General features: G+C 38.9%; 1 protein-coding gene across 5 annotated transcripts in view; it reads right to left on the reverse strand.

The window, feature by feature from the left end:
- RBMS3 (RNA binding motif single stranded interacting protein 3) overlaps positions 1 to 22660 on the reverse strand; it is a 706117-nt gene that overhangs the window by 585539 nt on the left and 97918 nt on the right. For all 5 annotated transcript variants that reach the window (XM_063408744.1, XM_063408737.1, XM_063408753.1 and 2 more), the window contains one exon: positions 14589 to 14657. In XM_063408744.1, coding sequence (XP_063264814.1) covers positions 14589 to 14657 — 69 coding nt within the window. The remainder of the gene's footprint in view (positions 1 to 14588; positions 14658 to 22660) is intronic.

Raw genomic sequence — 22660 nt, forward strand, 5'->3', positions numbered from 1 at the left:
ACACCAAGTAAAAATCTACTATGCACAAAATACTTCGATATTTTGGATTCCCCTCTGTAAAATTTCCCTCTCCCCAAGCATCTGTATACATCAGAGGCAGTTATAGATATTCCAAAGCATGGTTTTAATAAACTGAGATACATATCAAGGACGCTAACTAAAAGTATTTTAAGATTTAATGCTTCTGCCTCCTTGTGGCAGATGCTGGCACGAGCCTCCCTCCAGAGCTGGTTCAGCTGAAAACACGTGTCAGCTCCGAAACACACAGAAACATTGGCTCTCCTATAAAATCATCAAAAAGCAGAATATAATCAATATTTTAACTGAATGAGAAACCACAAGAAGTTTTGGGACAAAAAGAAACTGGAAAACAACACAGGAAAATTTGTGGTGTTCCTGCCTCTTCCTGAGTTAATGGCTGTTTAGCACATCCCTGAAGGCTCCAGCCCAGTGGAAAGCAAGGCTGGGCTGGGTCCTGGTACTCATCTAGAGGCCTTAGCAAGCTGAGCCAACAGGAGTCTCTGGCTTTGATGTGGAAAGCATTAAGTTGCTTGAGACTTGGTCTGTGCAATGCTTACTTGTCTTTTTGTACACTGACACAAATACGATATGCCTTGGTGATGGATTACTGTCCCACTGCAGCAGAAGCTGGAAAAGCTGACCTGCCCTACATATGAAAAATATTCTCCTATAACCAAGAACAGTCTTCACCTTTAGATCACAATAACACACATTTAAGTAACAATAGAACAACTGCAACAACTCAGAGTAAATGTCCAAGTGGGTCCAGTATTCCTCCAGTCCTGAGATAAGCAACAGCTCCTGGAAAAGGCACAAAACAAGATCCCAGCGTGGAGTTGTACTGCTCCTGAGTAAATAATCCTGTCTTCTGAGCACTACTAAAGTGACAGCATTCAGAGCCAAAGGTTAGATGTGCATCATTATGCTCAACACACCTTGGGAGACTTCCTGAGGCATTAGTGAGCTTTTCAGTTTGTTTTAGGCACCTTCAGTGAAGGACTTCAGTCAGACTCCTAATGTTAGAACCCATGTATGCTGCAGGATCCATGTTGCTTTTACCTAAGGGTTTGCCAACTCCTTGATAGAATCAGGCAGATTTGCTTCCTCATGGCACTTCCAAACTACAGAAGAGGTTTTAATCAGAATCCTTGCTAGCTGCAAGTTTAATATATATAATGGATCAGTAAATGTATATATTTACATAATACATAAAAATATAAGTAAGATCCAAGCATCTCTTTGGGAAACTGGCTTCATATTCCACAACTCTGAGTGACAAGGTATGAGCCAGAGTTGAAAGTTTGGTGCTTTCAGTTTAGTTTACTTGCAGCCCTTCAACAAATGCTTTAATAGCGATAGTTTTGTTGTCTTCAGGGACAAAAATGGAGTAGTCTCTGAGAAAGATCATATCAAGGGCAGAAAGACTTAAATACTCAAAATTGATTCTGTAGATGTTTCCATACGGTAATGAGGTGTCTTGAGTTCAATGCAAGATGTGCTCAATTGCCCATCTGTTGAAACCTGTTGGGAAGGGGTTTCTTTCTTTATCTCTTCTATGACCCGTTCCTCATAACTCCAGTGGGGAGAGGGTGGGTATCTTCTGTTAATGGGCCAGCTGTTAAAACCAGGTGGAGCAGTGTTCTTTATCTCTTCCATGACCTATCCTCCCTCCAGGGGATATCTTCTGTTAATGGGCCACTGAGGGTCACTGCAAGACTGATAAAATTACATCGTCCTATTGTGAGATGCTCCAGCCAGCAGGAAGAGCCAACTGTTCCTACCTGGATAAAACCTGAGATCCAGAACACCAGGACAGCTGTTTTCACTGGATGCCCAGAGGAAGACCAGACCTATCTCGCCACCACTGGACCCTTCTACAGAACCACATCTGTCACTCCATGAGGACTTAATTGGACTGCTACCAACACCCTGATCAACAGGGTGTCACACTGTGTTCTGACTCTGTCAGTGGGGTTTTTTAGTGTTTTGGGGTTTGTTTGTTTGTTTTTTCGGTGGTTTTTTTTGGTGGTTGTTGGGTTTGGTTTTTTTTCACTTCTACCTATTTATTTTTAAATATTCCTAGTAAAGGAATACTTTACTAGGAATATTAGTAGTAAAAAACTACAGTAAAGTAAAGAACTGTTTTTCCTACTCCCATACCTTTGCCTGAAAGCTCCCTAACTTGAAAATAATAATAATTCATAGGGAGGAGGTTTACATTCTCCATTCCAATGGAAGCTCTGGCTTTCCCTGGCAGACACCTGTCTTTCCAAACTAAGACATGGGGAAAAGTATGCAGGGAGTTAAAAATACTACAGACTATGCCCCTAAATGAAAGCTTTCTCACAAAGACAAAAAATAATCACTGCAACCTTAAACATGAAGAATTCCAAATCTGTTCTGGCACAAGAATAGCCACTTAATTGTGATATGAAAACACTATTTTATGGACATTTCCCATATCAGTCAAAACTCATGGCCTTTTCTGTTTTGGTTTGGTTTTTTTTCCTCATACTTGTTAAAGCAGATATATCAACAGTTTTGCAGCCATTGTTATAGGGAGGATTTCATATTAATATTCATACCGCAAGCCACTATTGCTTAGTAACTATAAAACTTCTCATATACTATGTTTGAGAAATAATATCTTAGAAGAAACAAGATTAAGAAGTTAGAAAACTGGACTTTAAAAAAAGCTTAAGACAAAAGTTTCAGCTTCAAAATACAATTTACTTAGTTAAATACCAGACTGAAATAAAAGCATACCAGACTACTGCTCTGAGAGAAAAGACAGGCCTGATGACTAGAACTGAAAACAAGTAGACAAAGGGCATGGAAATTAGAACTTAATCCTATTTTTACCTAGTTACTTTTCAAAATAATTTTAGCACTACAATCCTAGATTAAAATCAACACACAGAAAGTTATGTGAGCATAGATGACAGTAGCTCAGATAATGCTTCACAACCTGCAGTTTGTCAAATGTAGTCATTTGATACGTGCATTGCGTTATTGCCCCAGAGAACAGGGAACACAAGTGATGGAAGCTCAGGTGTAATACATTCATTTCTCCAAACTGTATATTGATTGTAGAATTCACACTTCCCCTTATAAAAGTGGAACCTCACGAGCATCTCCTACAATGTCCACCTCTGGATGGTTCATGCTTTTAATTTTTACTATCAGTATACTACAGAGTATATTTCACTCAGTAAGACAGAGAAACTCCTCCTTCAGAAGTTCACACTGTAGTCTGGAGAGATGTACTAAATTCTTTGGGGGAGATATTTCATTGCGGCTTTACTTTCCAAAGGAATCCAAAAAGAGATTGCTGGCCTACTGCATATAGCGTCCTACTACAAGGACCAAGTATTCTGTAGTTTTCTCCTTGTATGGTCTATTTTCAGTTCAATACAGCTACATTTCCACTGAGACCATAACATCATCTGTTTATATATTCTGTCAAGTGTTCCCAAGACCTACTTCAGTTGTTTTTCTAAGTGTAGGGCCTCTGCTGTAGGTCCTCAAACAAAACGCGTGCAATATTGATCAAAGTCCTGCTTGCACTCCATGCAAGATTCAATATTCCTATTAGATGGGTACAAGCAGAGCTCGATGTTTAGCAGGATAAGCAAGCTCTGTACTGAAGGACATAATAGAGCTCAGTTGTTCTAAGCGGCTTAGAATTTTGTCTAGTCTTTGGAGGTCCATCTAAAAGTCACTGGGAGGACTGACAACAATTTTCTCCCCTGCTCCTTGCAGTCCAGCCATGGTTATGAAGGCACACAGCATTATTTTGCTTACCATTTCCACTGTTCATAAATGTAAACCATGGAAAGAAAGTCCACATGCATTAAATCTAGGACTCACTAGCATACTCTGCCAGATTATCATTTCCCTCCACACATTTTTGATGGGTACATTTGCAATCCTGAGCAGTACTGTAGTTTTCCCTTCTTAATTTTGCAACAATCCAGTTGACATTCACATTTTAACCTGTTTGTGAAGAGGGATCAAATCAATCTCATCCATCGAGGCACTGCCATTCATTCTTGGGAGTTCAGATGCTTTCCGCATTTGAGCGCCATTCATACTTAATAGAAAAAGAAACCAATAAAACATCTAATTTTGCCACAGTCACATTTTCCTGATATTGTTGGTCACAACTTTATGTTTCCATTGAAGCCTGTAGGATTTCTGTTTGCACTACTTCAGCTTTTTCAATAACTTCTTAGTTATTATTTTTTGTTTGAAGTTTTAATTCAAGTTTCTACATCTATGCAAATTTTGCCCTGATACATGAATTGTCTTGCACATCCACTACAGCTGAAGCAAGAAATACAGTGGTTTTATGACAATATGTAAGTCAAGCTTACACAGAATCGTTCTTTCTAGTTCTCTGCCTACATTACCCCTATTTCAATTCCCTTCTTAGAAAACTTGAATATTTCATTTAGAATGGAATTAAGGTTCTGGCCTCCCACATCAGTGGACTTTGAGGTATTACTGTAAGTTACTCATAGGCCCTTGGTGTTTTTAACAATGCAGCACAAACATTGGTGTTTTTTAAAATAATCCCAGTCAAAGCTGAAAGCCCATTTCACAGACAGGGTAATGGTTGCTCTACAGAAGGCTCTCAGACACTGGCAGAACTACAGAGTAATAAAGATATTCATCATGGACCTCGAAAACGGAACTTTTAGCTAGGGTACCAAACTATGGATAAGATCAACTAATGCAAACTTTGGTGACTTCAGGGAAGCTAGCTTCTGCTAATTCTCAAAGAACTTCCCTCTAAGTGTAAAAGCTGGTCATCAGAATGAAAGAGGATCTGTAAACATGCTGAGAGAATCAGCACCCTGAACTTTACATTAATTTAAAGCACCAATATAAAAGTCTCATTTTCTTTCTAGCACCATACTCTTGCCTTTCAGATAACTGCCACCAGTGCTTAGCATTAACAAGTGACTGAGTCACTATTAATACAGAACGGGGGGAAAAGAAGGCTTTCATTTCCTGATTACAGTTTGATTTCAAATATCAACACAGCTTGATGGAACCAAAATGGAGCACTCACACAATTAAGATCTTAACTCAGTAGGCAACTCATCTGTGCCTTGAAACATAAGGACTAACAAGCATCTTGATACAACTGAATTTTATCAGTGTTCAGTGACTATTCAGGATTATGTGGAGCCATGTAATAGACAGTAGAACCCACAAGCTTTTGAAGCAAAACTTAAATACAGAGATCTCTAGTTAACAGAAGCTTCTTAGCCAAGACCAGCTCCAAGATTAGACAAAGGGACCCTTTCTAGAGTCCATGCTCAGAAAACCCAGGACAAATAAACTGACTCTGAAGACAGAATATCTCTGGCTTTGAGTTAAACTGAATTGTATCCTTTGAGGCACTGGTCCATATGTTCAAGATGTATTTTCCATCTCCAGCTTTTATGATTCATACATAGATTGCAATTTCATTGCTATGGGGTAAATACATTTTAAATTAGACTATATAAAGAAGCTCTAAAGTTGCCATGACAGTTGCAGCAAAACGCCTTGTCGTTTCTCATTACAAAGCATAACCTATCTTTTTAACCAAATTAGCTTTTTCAGCTATTCCCCCAAATGTAGCCTGCGGATTTATTTTTGTTGATCCACCAATTGTTTCTTTCAGATTTGCATGGTTAATTATCAAACAGAATGATCATCACTTAGATTATTAAAACAATCCATCAGGCAGCTTTGTTCTCTTTCATGTAAAAGACGAGAAAGGGGAAAGGCTCTTGAAGTTTTTGTCTGGACCTTGTTTAGAAAGGCAGAGAAACAGTTCTATGCCACCAGCCCTGATTTGACCGTCTTCCCTAGACATGCCTCCAGCCCATGATCAACCCCTGGACACAGCTCAATGGCCAGCTGTTTCTCCTCCAAAGGTTAGCCCTCCTCCTCAGCCAATGTTTGCTCTGGAAAACCATCAATCCCTTTGTTAGTGCAGCTGATGGTGGATCCAGCCTTGTCTCTTGGTTGCATTTCCTTTCCAGGTGTAAGGCTTCAGAAGCATGAAAGATGCATGAAAGCACAAAGAGCAAAGTCCATCTGTTACTTTTAAATACCAGAACAAGGGGGCAAAAGGCCCCTAAAAATAACTTAAACTCTTCTGCTCCCACCTATCTTGCAATCTTTAAAAACATTGGAACACTGAAGAAAATGGTGGGGATACAGTAGTGTGCGTGTAGGCTGCAATTATCATACTAATTATCGTCTGCATCAAATTGATTGCATTAACCAGAAAGCAGAATTTTAGGGAAAAAAAAATCCCTCTGAACTGTTCATTCCAAGAACAATTAATTCTAAAATAAGAAGAAACATGACGAATTGCTGACAAGTGTTAAAACATCATCTGTTGGCAGCTTCTTTTTCTTTTAAGATGTCATAGCAAAGTCAAAACGAAGATATCTACCATGGAAGATATCAAATGACACATTTAATAGAACATGAGGCAAGATGTTTGTGTGTAACACGCTTTGTCAATCTTTGCTATTAGTCAACACATCAGGGATACTACAGATAACATAATGAAAAGACCCTATTGTAAGATTATGTGAGGTTTCAAACAACATTATCTGAAGTTTAAATGACAAGATCTGAACCTTGGGAAGAGTCAAGAATAATGTTGCTAGACACAGCAAGGAGATTGTTTCCTTAAAAGACTCACAGATTTAAAGAGTTCTGAATTCAATCAATCCACTATAGAATTTTGTTAGAATTCAACTGTGTAGCTGTGTGAACAACAAAACTAATTAAGCCTGATGGTGAATGTACACACATCTTGCAGCTGATTGACTTTAACTGAATTATTCCTTGAGCTCTGGGGTAAGCTCATCCCTTAACCAGAAAATCTGCACAGGAAGAAAAGTTTAGCCTCATTCTTGAAAAAACACAGACACCAACTGAATTTTTTGCCCAGTGTTCAGAAATCCACAATATGGCCAACATAAGAGAGCTAACTGTGGACACCAAGACTGGAGGGAGTTGACCATCTTTCAGTGATGATACAATATGGGACACAGGGAGAATTTTATCTTTATGGTTAAAAAATTTGTAGAACGTAACAATTTTCAGTCTTCTGAAATCTTATTAAAATCTCCTTCTAGAAGAACATAGTTTTGAGAGACAACATAAGTGCAGCTGAAAGGTAGCTTCTGGAAGTGTTTTACATCTACAGAAGTCATTACAAATGCTGCTAGTTTCCCTTATGCCCAGCACACACATTTCTCTAGACAAACCTGAGCACACTGAGCAGACACTCAGCACAGTACATACATTTGGTCTTTGTCATCAAAAGTAATTACACAGCAATTGAAGGGACTAGAAACTTTGCTGAGCTAGGAAAAAAAAAAAAAAAAAACCAAAAAACAACAAACCAGCTTTTAGAAACATAAATTTGAACAAAACTTTTTCTTTCCCTACATGTTGATTTTTAAGATTGGCCAAGCTAAAGATGGAATCTTCTGAATCTCAGCTTGAAGGTGCAACATGATACCAGCGGTATCTGACAGAGTAATGATAACTTTCCCTTCCTGAGAAAGGAAACCTGTTATTTCTTCCTCTCACCTGTAGAAGAGAAATACACATTACTGTGTCTTGGAAGAGTCCTTCTATGTTTTCATAACACCTAAAGTTTAACATTTATACACTATAATCAGGGGAAATTTCACATAATTGGTTTACTATGACTTAGGTATTGGGAACTAATGCCCAAATCCCATGCTTGGTGAGGAATACATAAATCCAACCTACAGAGTAGACTAGAGGTACCAGATGCACAGATTGCAGAATAGAGCCTGCATCTTGTAATTTATAGTGACTATAATACATAAGCTCTTCTTTTATTTAAAAGTTTCAAGTTCTTTCTAAAGGTACCTCAGTCTTCATCCTGTTGTGTTAGTAGTTGTGTCAGACACAAAGTGTTTCTCCACAAGCAGTTAAGAGAAAGCATGGGGTTGGCTCTTACAAACACCATTGCTTCCCTCTGGGCACAGGCTTTCACCCTATTGGAGCTTACAAAACAGCTTGATGTTCGGCTCACTCAGATGCTTGGTGATTATGCCCAGACAACAGGTAGCATACTTGGGTAGGCAACCTTTGAATAACAGTGAATACATTTATACTCACTCATATTCTACCACTGACCAAAAAAAACCCACCAAAAAACAACAACAAAAAAACCCACCAAAAAAACCTCAAAAAAAACCCTCCACAAAAAAAAAAAAAGTTTCCTTTTTTAGTTCCCTTTTCATTTCATTTACAAAAGCTGAGTTTATGTTGTACTTTGGTTGGCAACAGACAGAACTGCTCCTGAGTCTCATTTGGCTGAGTTATCTTCACACAATAAAAATAGCTTACACATCCTGGTGTACTGATGCATTTAGCTGAGCAGCCAACTCAGTGTGCCCTGCTCTCCTATTACTTGCAAAGCAGTCACTGAGATTAACTCTGCCCTTGCCCCTGACCTTGGTGAAGTTGGGGATGGCAGTGCAGATTCCTGTGGCTTTACAAAACATATGCCAGGTTCAATCTTCCCTTATGCTGTCCTACAAAAAGCATCATGCCAGAAGCAGCAGCTCACAGATTTCACGGAGAAAGCATCAAACTTTGGAAAGCAGAACCTTTAACATCGGGTTTCCAGTTGAACTTACCACGCTGCAGCAGAAGCGATGGACAAGTGCATGAGAGGTGGGACACACAAGAAAAGAGAGAGAGTGGCTAATATTTTGTCTGCTACCAATAAAGACTGACCTAATACATGCGTCAGTCCTTATCAACAGTAGACAAAAATCCCACAGGGCTCTCCTGTGCCTAACATGGCATATACAGTGGATGTAATAAGAGCAGCAGACCTGGAGTGATGATCACAGATATTCAAATTTTCCAGACTTTCAGTGAACTTAGTGCAACACATGATATATAAAGGAATAATTACGCTTCTAAATGTTTAGCTAGTTAAATTTGCTCTTGCAAGGCACTGTCTCCACCTCAAATTCAAATTTAATGAGTGATGTAAAGTCAAACTAACAGAGGCTTGTTGAAATTCAGTGAGTCCCTTTGACATGTCAAAAATTCAGTTTCTATCATTGCATACTTGATTTTTCCATGTGCTTATCCATGTAACCAGGATCAAAACGCAATTTTGCAAAACTGTGATGATGTATAGTAAAGAGGAATGTGTAGTTCTGAAAAGATACATTATAGAAAGGAGGTATTCAGGGATTTTTCACTCCATTTATTGCAAAACTTGCAAATTTCCCTTATTAAGTCTAATTAAGCCCATTGAATTTTGCTACTTTTTTTGGGTGAATATCAAGTGCCAGGATGAAGGAACATGTTTCTGTGGCTTGGGTTGTCTGGTTTGCCTTTGGAAATTTGCCAGATCTCATCTGACCCTTAAAAATAAGGTTTAACCCTAGCAGCAGGACTAAGTCATTGTCATTTAGATAAGCACACTGGTGCAGCTCAAACCTAGGTCAACAGTGAAGGAATGTTGTTGCCCCTTGACAGCTGTTCAGTGGCTTCTGGGAAAACTGTTGGTGTTCTCAGTAAGTTTCCTTGTGGACAGGCACATAACCTAAAGTTTACTGCCACGGTGTACTGTGCTCAGCAGAAAGGCAAAGAGCTGAGTCATCAGGGAGACAGTGACTTTCTCAATACTGACTTTTCCCAAGTCAGACTTGAGGCACTGAAGGAAAACAAACAAGATTCAAGGCAGCTAAGTACATTACTATTTATTTTTCTTTGTTTAGTATTTAGAACTAGCTGTCTTCCACCAGTTTAAAAGAAAACTCACTTCATAGGAATGGATCTTCTGAGCTATTGCTCCGATTATCTTTGTGTTAAGGTAGCCTGCCAGAACCCATCAAGGAAACTCAGTATTACCCATCTTCCTGCTCCAAATAGTCATGAGTTCCACTTGGAGGTGTCTTAGGCCACAACAATCCCAACTGCCACCAGAAGCCATACCTAGTTTGGCTTCCTAAAACTAAATAAATTCTCTACTCTCATGCTGCACAATTAATCACAAGGCTCATTTTGACCTTGTGCAGTATGAAAAAGCCTACCAAACAGACACCTGTCTAATTATCTTCTTATCAACACGTTACTGCTCCAACACATACACAGGAAGAATACAAGGGCAAAGACAAAGCAAGGGGAAAGCAGGACACACACACAACAGGGACAAAGAGAGAGAAATTACATATCCTGAAATCTCTGACCTGAAATTCAATGAAACAGCTGCCACAGCGTCACCTTTCCTAGCTTCTGCCTTCCTCACTGGTGTACTGGTGTTTCCATCATCTCTGCCACAAAGGAGCTGTGTTATAAACTATCACATGGAAAGCTAAGCTATTTCAGCTGTTTGAAATACTGACACTACACTGAATGTTTATCAACATCCACTGTCTGCTCAGATTTCTCTGAGAAACTGCTAACCACCTTGTACTAAAATATAGCACTTATCCCTGTATTCAAAGAGCAGGATATTGAACAAAAAACACGTTCTGGCCTTAAGGCACTGATTCCAAGTTCAGCAATGGACAAAGCTCTAACTACCAGCAAGAAAGCCATGAGCTTGTTTTGCCTCTACCAGAAAGTCAGAGCAATAACTCTGTAACAAAGCAGCAGTGGAACCAGACAGAGGAACATTATGGAATCACAGCTGAGAGCCCTCCTGTCCTGTGGCCCATTGGCCAAAGTTTCGCTTTCTGCATTTTTCACTTCATTAGCTCATAAACTAATGCCTTGCTAATAGATATGAGGAGAAGAAAGATGCTGAAATGTTCTATATTATTTTTAATGGTATTTAATACACGCCAATTATTCTGCAGGCTCATTTAGCACCTAATATTGAAGAGGCATTTGAATATTTCTAGAAAGTAATATAATCCAGGCATTTCTAAAGATAGTCTTACTAACAACCTTTGTGCAGGAGACCTGGAATATTGCCACTAAGATGCCAACTGACGGTGGAGACCAAATGAACTGTCAGATTTCACCAGCTCCCTGGTGTGCTCATGAGCAAGAACAGTCAGCCTATCACTATCTTCTACCTGCATACAAGGTAGAATGATTTGTGAGATCTGACTAGGTGCTACTGACTTTTTGCCTCTCGTTAACAGTTAGGACATGGCAAATTAGGAGGATTGTTGTCCCATTATTCTCCCTTTTAGGACACTTTATCTATGTTTTCTTCCAGTGCCTCGACCTTAAGCTGGCATCTGAAATATATGGTTTCTTCTCTTTCTAAAAAGAGGGATTTGCTCTTAATTTTCTTCATCTTTACTAGCACACAGTTTTCAAGTCATTACTAGTAATGAGTGAATCGTTAATGTCAAAACTGCTTTCAGGAACAACCGAGCTGCAAAGCTGAGTGCCTTGTGTCCCAGCCTGCCTGTGTACCTATGATTGCTAATGTCAGACAGACTGTCCCACACAAAGATTTGCCATCACTACAAGAAGCTCTGCCTTGGCTGTCATCCCACTCAGCAAAAGCAGCATGATGTTAGGAACAGCTATATCATCATCCCTGATAAAGTGCCACTTCCTCATTCACTTTCATCAGTGGTAAGAGCCACTTGCACTTCAGGAAGCAGCCTTCAGAGTACCACAGAAGAACTAACTTCAGAGCTTCTCACAAAATTGCTGCAGACATCTTCACACATCAAGCAATGCCACTAGCCAAGAACACAGTATAGGCAATTTTGGTTCATTAGCATCTGCATCTCCTCTTTGATTCCATCCCTCAAGCCAGTTTGATACATCTGAAGTCAGTAAGATCCCACATAGCTCCATGGATGCCAGTTCAGAAGCTGAGATTTGGTTTGGCTTTCCTCTCCACCCCTCAAATTCCTTAATTCAATAGATTAATTCCTTGAATTCAAAAATTCAGCCTTTTAAACTACTGGTTTCTTTTTCTGACACTGAGAAAAAGGAATGCTTGAAGAAACCTAGCTTGAACCAGGTACTAACATCTCTTTCCCAGGGCAGTCAGAAGGAACCTCTAAATCAAGTTTCAAAGATGCCTCCCCTGCAACAAGACACTTTCCCAGGCTCAAGGGGCAGTGGAAGAAAAAGAAACCCTAACAACACTATTCTCTGAACAGCTTTGTATAAAAAAAAACCCTGGGTATACAAATTCCACGTGTCCATGAGAGCAATGAGTTGATAGAAACTTATTAAAAACCTTCCCCAGATAGCATATTTGAGATAGATAAACATGCTTCAGTTTATCCAATACAAAATATAAGCATGTCTGGGTAGCACAAAGCAAAACAAGTCAGGGAAAAATGTGTTATTTTCTGTGACTCATTGACCTCACTCTTTCAAATCTCTCACCTAATGGACCTTCCAACTTCACATAGATAGAGGAAATGAAAAAAGAAAAACTTAAGGGAAAAGAAGGAAGAAATCAATTTAACTTTTAACATTTCTTAGATGCATCAAAGGTCTCAGCTATGTAGTTCTATTAGGTTTGTGTGTGGATTCTTATAAGATGCATGTGGAAAAACCTTCACTGGGTTCACTGCATGAGACTAAAGGAAATGCAGACTATGAATTTTGAACTTTAATCTTTTTCTTTCCTGGAAAGCCATCTTAAAAAAAAAAAAAAGTTTATTTAAACTATATATAGATGCTGGCAAGTTGCAAGGCTGAATACAAATCCCTTATCCAACACAAATACTTTGCCACTCAGCTCATGAGAGCGCACAGCAGTATTCCAGTCTCCCAAACGGAGCTGCAGCAAGCCTATACATCCTCACAGTTGGTACTGGCATTTATAATATCCATGAGGCAGGTTTATGAGCTTATTAAACCCAAAACACAGAAGACAAAAGCTGACAATAAACAAGTAAGAAAAAGAAAAGATTAGAGTGGAAACGACAAAGGAAAATGAGAGTCAAATGTAAGGAGTACAATATACGTGGAGGGAAATTACCATGGGCATGATTTAATATATTAGAACATTTTTTTTTTCCCTGCAGATGTTGGATAGTCCAGACATTCCTTCAAGCAACATTCCTGGTAGTTAATCCCTCAACCCTGCTAGTGGTTTGACAGGGTTGTAACTCTACAAGCAAACTTTATTATGTACTTATGTTTCCCTCCCTTCTACAAAAGGAAATCAAGTGTGTAGAGCATAAGGTGCATTTCATATGATTTTTAGGATGATCCTCTCTTTACTTAGGAACTCTTCTCCCATTAACAGACAGCTGCAGACACACACAGGAAGAGGGGAACAGTGCTCATACATATTAGTTATACTCCAGGAACTTTTTCTTGCTCACTCTCTAATGCCCTAGGATGGAGAAAGCAATAACCACTGAAAAGAGTTAACCTTTTGTCTACTCTTTGTTCACTTTTACCCTCAACAGAGAAAACTCAATGTCAAAAAAGTGAAAGACAAAATATGGAAAACTTTGTGAGCAAAAGAACTATATTTTCAAATGAGGAGAAGGCACAAAACTCTCACAATACTTGGTGAAAACAGAACTATTAACACTGAATAGTGAAAAAGGTAGCTAATAGCCCATGAAGCACTTAGCCACGTTTTTTCCCATCCTAATCTGAATATAAATTAAATTCATTGTTTCTTTTCCTTTAGTTTCTGAGGCCAAATCACAACTTAGTGGAAGTTTCCCCGCTTAGTGTACATATGTCCTTCAAAAGGAAAATCCAGCATGTCAGATCAAGGGTTTGTTCACCATGATAATTTAAATTTTTCATAGTGCCAAGGGGGAGTGGTACTTTTGGTGGGTTACTGGGATTTTGGTGGGGTTTTTTGGGTTTTTTTAAAGCATATTTAGAAAAAGGTAGGAAAAAACAAAAGTAGAAGCTGCAAAAAAGCAATGTAAATACAATCATCGCTGAAAGGACACCTGAAGAGTTTTTAAAGAAAAGTTGCTTTAGTTGAAATACATTGTTCTTCGACAACAAAAGCAAGCCATATCCTTGTCTATAGTCAAAAGAGTCTTTTGATTTTGATAAAGTAACAGAAACCCTGAATACCATTCGAATTCTTATATGGAATCATGAACTATAACATTGTTTCCTGGCTATCACTTAATAGTTTCTGGCTTCAGTTTCAATTAACAACAAGTTTTCCTGGAAGTTTTGACCACTGTAACCACTTGACAACAAGATCCTGGGGCAGTGGGGCGAAGGCTAGCACAGGAGAACACGACTTCATGCGTTGCCAAAGGGCACCAAACACACACCCTTGTAGCTTAAGTGACAAGATGAAAAGGACAGGGGGATGCAGCCACAATAAACATCCCTGACAAACCAGAGAGGCACCACTGCATTAGAGGTGGCACAACTGTACAGGCTTCTCCATGAGCAGCACCTGCGTCCAAGAGTTTGCCACAGGATATCCTGTAACAACCCCAGAGACCAGCGTGACCTAGCTGTGCCAGTGCAGGTAGGTAATGCTCCTGGATCCTCCCACAGATTCATTTTAAAAGGAAGCATGTGTCAACGTGAGCTCCATATCCTTTTTGACAAGGGCATATTACCTGATGGGGCTGTGAACTGGACCATCTGCTGTAGGAAGGAGCACCAGAAGTCTTGTTGGCTGTAGGTCTCTGCAAAACAAAAGAAGGACATGTCAAATAGTCACCAACACGTCAGACCTACACACAGGCAACTTTGCCAATCTAAACCATGTAAATATGTATAGCAAAAAACCAAACAAACCCAAAACCCTAATCAAGAGCCTCCAGAAACCACAAATACAAGACAGTTGCATTAAAATCACATAGATGGAAGTTTGCTGAATTTGCAACCAAAGCTCTGTTCAGCCTTGAACCTCAGGACCTCAATATTCACTTCAATTTGTAGTTTGTCCCCTACACTGCATTTTTAAATGCTAAACCCCAAGCTAAACAGAGGGTACAAAGCACTACCCATCAGGCAGATAATGTACTCAGATTAGGCAAACATGCTGTAAAGGAAGATCAACTGACATCATCTCTCTAGGCTTGTGTAAAGCCTTTGACACTGTCCCACACCAGACCCTTGTCTCTAAATTGGGGAGACACGGATTTGACAGCAAACCATCCAGCAGATAAAGAGCTCAGACCACAACTCAGAGTTGTGGTCAATGGCTCACTGTTCAAGTGGAGGTCAGTGACACATGCTGTTTCTCATGGGTTGGAGGAATTGAACGGACGGTGTCAAAACAAAGCAGAATTGTTCTTTCAGAATCACTTCACCTTATATAAGTTTCATTTTGGAATACATAGTGGATTATTTATATATCATTTTTCTTTTTAAGAAAAACAGCCTTTATGATTTATCCCTGCATTTCTTTCACCCATTTCTCTAATTTTTCTCCCCAAAGCCCTAAGAAAAAAGACCACACCATGTACTTTCACATCCATAGCATTTTTCCATGTCACGTATGTCACATACAGACTTTACAATCAAACTGCCTTTGAGACTACTGAAAAATCAATGCAATATGGCATCTAATAGAACTCCATCAATTACTTTATTGCACATTATCTCTGGTTTCCAGATTATTTTATACCATCAACTTCAACACCATCAACTCCCAGTTTAGGCTAGAGCCTGGTGTAACAGAAGACCTTCAAGTTCACCCCTTACTTATTTGAATTTGGTGCTTAAAAACAAAGAAACAAAACCCCCAACTAAACAAAAAACTCCAGTAGAAAAAAAACCATACAACCCCCCCGAATACCACAGCCAATAAACAAGTTTCTTGCAAGCATATCACTAATATACTGTGTAAAGTCATGTATTACAAAATCTTCATGACAACAAGGCTACTTGTATCAGGAAGACCAGGTAGCTTTAAGTTTCTTTTGCATGAGATCTGAATTCACACAGGCTTTCCAAACATGAGATACTAATTTATCAGTACATTATGTCACCAGCAGGATACTAATAAGGAGGACAGATTCATATTTGAACCATATGGACATAAATTACTAAAAAAATGCAATTATGACAATCCATGTGAGATTTATACCACAATGTAGTACATTCTTTGTAAGTATGAAAATAAATAGCTTATGGCTTTTAACACCCAAGGATATAGTACATTTCTATGCCAATTATAACCACCAGGGCTTATACACCATTACATATTCTAAAGCTGGCATACCATTCCAACTAGTAAGAAACAGCCACTGCTGGAATTGTATTTGTTAGTCTAGCAAAAAGCAGTTATTTTACAAATTTAATTATTAGCATTACTGTATAGTGTATTTATCTTCTCCTAGACACCCTTGAAAAGATAGGCACTTTAAATGTACACATACACAGTGTAACAAAATTAACAAAATAACATTGTCTTTTGAAGGAACTTCAGAAAAGACAAAGTGCACGCAATGCTGGTCTCACTTTTGTGAAAAACTATCTCCATCTGCTTCAGAAGAATGACCAGCCAATCTCTGAATAACAAGTTGAATAATGAGATAGCTGGAGTTTTTTCTAGAAGCACCTGGAAGCTGTTTTCCAGCGAGATGCCTTTCCACAAGCACCATACACCTTTCTCAATTAATATGTATGTAATGTATGTCTGCCTTTAGTATCATCCAATAAAACTGCATCTTACTCCTGTCTAAACCAGTCTTAACACCAGTCATAAATACCAGTCTTGGGTTTCATTACTTACTCTAATACCTTTACTAGGTACATTTCTGACACAACAATCACTCTTTTGAACTTTTCTGTCTCCTTTTCAAGGACATCCGAAAGATAAATATCCCACAGAGAAACAGTACTGCAATATTACAGAGAAACAGGCAAATCCTTTCCAGGACAAACACCCAGCAAACAAATACTTCCCAAGACAAAAGCAGAAGATATATATTTTTTTTTTTTAACCTCAGAAAAAAGAAAATACTAGAGCTTCAGAAGTATTTATCAGATGACTTCCATATACCAATATGATTAAGGAGGCATTTTAAAAAAACCTGCAAATAGTAGTGTAAAAGACCTAAGATCAACTTTTATTTTCCCTGTCCTTACAGGTTTTTTTTTCCTTCTCCATTCACAGACCAAGAAGCAGCCTCACTTGCATGTTCCAAGGCAACCACACTACTGGGTTGTACAGCAAAGGCTTGCACTGCTCCCACACAGAAGTTTCTGTATCAGACCATTCAGCATAGATTCTGAAAGACCTAAAAAATACTTTCATTCAAGTTTTTGTCCAGGTTCTAAAGAACAACAGGAAAAAACCTGAAGGCTAGGCCTGCTCATCTCAATAGTTAAAATATTTCAAGCAAGTGACTTGAAAAGTTATGCACGAGCAAAAACCCCAAACACACTCACCCTCACCCCTATTTTGCTGCAACCAACAAAAATTAGACAACCACCTACCTCTAGGAATATGACTCTTCATGCCTAGCACCAAAGGCCATAAGCCAGACTGCATTCTGTGCTGGATGAGTATCTTTTGCATACAGCTTTCACCTCCAAGAGCTCAAGGTGTTGCATTTTCACAAGCTATTTTACCGGCAGAACACAGGTTACACTCAGCCCTTTAAGACACATCTCTTTCTTTGTTTAAAATCACCTCCCACATCACTCCTCCTCTTGAGAAAGAAAGAAGGAGCATGCAGAGCATTTAAGAATGTTCCCTCTGGCACAATTAGCACTCTGACATAAACCCTGGACCCTCCCTGGTCTTGCAGAGCTCCCTAACAGCATTACTGAAACCACCTAAACCAAACAGCCATCAACACCTCCAGGAGCTGCAATAAGTTGCTCTCTTAGCTAACTTTATATCCATTCTGCTTCCCCAGCTCATTTCTGCTCCCTAAGCTGCCTCTCAGCCATATGCAGATACAAAACCTCCTCCCCAACTATTAAAAACTAATTAAGACTGACTGCCCTAATTACCTGCACATCCAAGCTGTTCCTCACGTCCTGGCCCCTTCCCTCATTCCCCCCACCTGTGAGGAGAGGTCAAACCCACTGAGCTGCAGGTGACCACCAGTTGTTTTAAAAGACCACAAAGTTCTGCTGAAAGTTTCAGAAAGGTTTCAGAATCACAGCAGACTGTACTTCCAAAGGCAACAAAACTGGAAACTGGATGTGTGAGCTTTGTGTCTGAGATGGAAGTTGTGGAAAAAATGGAGAGGGAAGCTGGTGGTCTGCACACTGCTGCCCAGGGAGCAGTCAGTATGAGAGGAGAAAATCTGATGTAGATTCAGGTGTAGTGGTTCAAGCACATAGCCAGACTTCAGCCTGAGTGTGAGGAATGCTGATGAAACATCAGACTGCCTCCAAATCCCAGTGAGAGCAAGAAAAAAAAGTACTTCTCATAGCAGTAAAGTGGCACAGATAAAAGAAGAGCAAATGATGCAGTATATGTGCAAAGATGCTTTTTTTATATGCAGCTTGCAGGAAAACTGTTTTCTCAGAAGATTCCTACTACTGAACACAGTAGATAACATAAAGAGCCAGGGAAAAAAAACCTTTTAGAAGGATACATGGAAATCAATACAATGGAGCATGGCTCAACAGGAGAGTTCATGGAAATATGTGTTACTATTTCATTCTTGGGATATGGCTACCAGTGACTATATGCAATACAAGCCAAGAACATATACAGTCCCTAAATAATTCTTCAGTCAGTCAAGGTCATCTTCAAGATAAGGCCACACTTCAAATTTACAAAAGAAAAGCAGAGCCCAGAATTACAAATGTCATTACTCTCACAATATTTCTAAAAAAAAAAAAAAAAAAAAAAAAAAAAAAAAAAAAAAGAATATATATTCTGACAACAAAGGCAAAGTTTATAACTTGTTCTACATCCAAATAAACTTACAGAGTCTTGTGATGGGAATGGCAATTCATCCCATTAGTCTGGAAAAGTATCTTGAGATAGGATGATTTACTGTCTGGAAGTACCTGTCTCTTTCCATCCACGCACTGGAGAGGAAGGCTAAGCAGGCAGTTTAATTGAGACATCTGACTGGGAATGGCTAATGTTAGGTGAAATTAAATCTACCCACAGTCCCTATTCTCCTTGCTACCAAGGGACCTAAGCAATTTGTCCTCTTCTACGTTTCAAAGGGTTATTATGGTAGCAAATTTGTTATGCAATTGGGGTACTTGTGAACTGCCTCGTGAACTCTCACAACCTGTGTTCATCTTTAAAATGCAGCTCATTGGTAAAGACATGAAATACTGGCTCAACTTGCAGGACTTAGAATTTTTTGGCTGGACAAGAAAGGGAGAAAAGAATTCTCTTTCTAAGTAAAGAAAATAAAATATGAAAAGAAATGGAACATATACTAAACATTTAGTAATATCACAACCATTTTTCTTCAAAGAAAATTTGCTTAGACTTACACCTGTAGTTCTTTGAGAATACAATTATGGTTACATGAAACACCTGATACACCATCAATTCCTGGGCTCTTTGGTTTTCTGGCCTAAAATCTTGCTGGCATTCAGATGGTCTCTAGTTCATCAGATTTACAAGAGATGCTGCTTCTTTAAAGAATATAGAGTCCAGTTGTTTATGTATAGGCAGATATGAAATTGAGGATATATTATGCAACGTCCAATATCTAGATTTCTTTTTTTCTAGCATTTGCTATGGAATTTCCCTGATTTTCTCTTAATTTTTTCAAAAAAAAACATTCCTGAACAAAGTATTAGAGACAGCTGACAACTCTGTAAGATGTTAAGGCAGTGAAGTTCTTTCTCAGAGGTTTGTTTTCTTTTTTTTCATATCTGTGACTTTAGCAAAGAGGAACCAGCAATTGTTAAAAAGAAACAATATTCAGGGGATTTTTCTTGTGCGACACAAGCTTTTGGGTTTACTTGTTTATTTTTTTATTCACAGCAGGAATTTTTGAAGAAAACATGAGTGAAAAATAAAGTTTTAACTTCTCCTACTATAAAAGGCTATAACATCCTTTATGACTCTCCAGGAACGAATAATGGGTGAAGTCCTTTTGACATTAACCACAGCAGACTGGAGCAGTGGGAGCTGGTTTTTGAAGTAATGAGTTTTATTTCTTTTTACTTATTGAGCTTATCCCGCAACAATGCAGCACAGAAAACGACGAGCTATTAATTTCTATGTACAAAGCAAATAGAAATGGTGACAACTTGTCTGATACTATCTGATCAAAACTGGTGCTTAGAGGAATTACAGAGTCTGAAATTTGAATCAGTGATATCTCATGAAACAACACAGACTTCATGCCTACATATCAATCCACACCTGCCTCTGGTCTGGCTCCAGACACCCTTAAGCCATGCTGATTCTCTGTGTGAGGTAAGACCTCACACACTTGATAATACTAAATCCTTTACAGCCTCTTCCTCACAAACATCATCTCAAGGGATCAGAGAAGTCAGCTCAGTGGAAAGGTGTCTCTGTGCCTTCAATCTGGTATCACACCTGGCTCCATGGGGAGACAAACTCCAGTAAAGCCTGTTCATTACCAACGTGCTGCTCACCCATGAAGCCATTTTCACTTCTGTGAAACAAATACACACAATTCCTTGCTCCCTTCCAAACCTCTTCCCATTTTTCAACAATACCAATATTACACTGGAAATTCATAGTTAGCGCTCTGGACATAAGACTAAACAAAGTTCAAGTACTTTAAATATTCATGGTTTCTTCAAAACCATACAAGTAAAAAATCCTCCAAAACTTCCTGGAAAACTGCCTGTTTTCTAGTGATGCTAACTCTACAAAATAGAGTGATGGATTTTTTTTATTTGTTTGTTTGTTGTTTGTTTGGTTTTTTGTTAGAACCAAGGAAGACAGAAAAGGTCAGATAATCAGATTAATACCAGGAGTGTCATTTCATCCCAGCTATGCAGCAGCTTTTACCACTCAGCGGCGAACATTGCCGATTGTGGGGTTAGGACACGAGGTGAAGTGCAGCGATGTTGGCAGCAGGAAGGATGGCATGGGACAGGACAATATGGCCTTCTCCTCCCTGTAAAGGGTGCATGACACATCCTTCAGCCTGCTTGGCAGCTGAGAGAATAGCAGATGTCACAGCGACATCATTGTTTTGCAGTGATGAGGTGATGCAAGGGAATCACCAAGGACGTTGCTCCATAAAAGTGTAAAATCAGGAAGAAAACATTAAGAAAGCGGCCAATCTGGATAGAATGGCAGAACATAAAATGTAACAGGGTTACAAGAGGTAAAGTTTGTAAGTAATGAAATACATTTATAAGTTGTGTATGAAAAAATGCGTAGTGGGAAAACAATCTTTCCTTAACGCTGTTACACAATGTCATTAGGGATTACTTCCTCTAGCTTACAGAAATCAATGTTATGACAGGAAGAGACAGAGCAGGAGAGATATTGACTGAGCTGTCAACCATAGGAGTACATCTCTCTGAACCTGTGGGTTTGAGCTTTGATGAAGCAAATGCATTCAATAGATGCTTTTATAGGAACTCAGGCACTCACTCAAAGTACTCACATTTCATATCCACTGTCTAGTCTCGACCATCAACATTGTGACTCACAATTTTTGAGATGAAATTGCCAAAAGTAGGATATGTCCATCACTCGCCCACATCCATGGATTCTTGACACCTAAAAATTTGACATGGGCTCTGAACCATGGTGCAGGGGTTGTCATGACACTGTGATTCCCTCTCTTTTTTCTCTTTGTCCACTCCTGTTTACTTATTTAATAAAGACATTAAAGAAGGAAAAAAAGAAAATTTCTAGACAAAGCCAGAGATAAAATATCCTCTCTTCATAAACTCTCTTTACACTTAACAACCAGGAGCTTTGTGCTAAAAAAACCCCAGACCTTCCCTATATGACTTCCCATAGCCTACTTGATTGTTAAAAGTAATAACTAACGTATTATAAGTTTCAAACTATGTATTTCAATGATGATGAAGTCCACAGGCCTTTTATATCTGACAAATCAAACAAGAACTGATATTAGAAATTGTGCTATCCATCTCAAACCACACTTTCCTTAGCAGAACTGACTGGTCAACTGTAACCACTTATTCGTTTTCTATTTGTATTGATCAGGCCAAGTGCAGCATCCTTGAAATCACAAACAAGCTGAACAGCTGTTACTGTTGGTGAGAAGCAATAACATATTTCTTAGGAATTTTATACGGTGAAAAAAATTCTCTGTGGAGATGCTATAGACACCATGATTTGCTGTGCAGTCAGCACTTTCTTCCAAAGCCAGAGAGTTTGAAGATAAGCTGCAAAGAGATCGAGGAACAACCTTCAGGTCTTCCAGATGGAGTTGACATAAAGTTGGCATTCTTACCCCATAAAATGTACAATTAAGGAATTGTAAGAAAGTCACAAGACATAGAAACATGCAATTAGATAAGGAGGGGAATATAGCTGGAAAAAAAAAATATGGAGACACACAATTTTTTGAGGTCAAGAATTTTCCCAAGCACTATAGAGAATGTAGGGGAGCACAACACAGCCGTATGAGAGAAAATTTAGTAATAAGTGGCTTTCTAAAGCAGCTGCTTCTGTGGAAAACAGAACAAAGTGTAGCATTATATAAGCAATGTTCTTATATCAGCAATCAGAAACTTAAACAATGAGCCAGGGAACACCACAGTATGGATATCACCAGGA

This window comes from Prinia subflava, chromosome 1 (genome assembly GCF_021018805.1).
Source record: "Prinia subflava isolate CZ2003 ecotype Zambia chromosome 1, Cam_Psub_1.2, whole genome shotgun sequence".
In the NCBI taxonomy this organism is placed as follows: domain Eukaryota; kingdom Metazoa; phylum Chordata; class Aves; order Passeriformes; family Cisticolidae; genus Prinia; species Prinia subflava.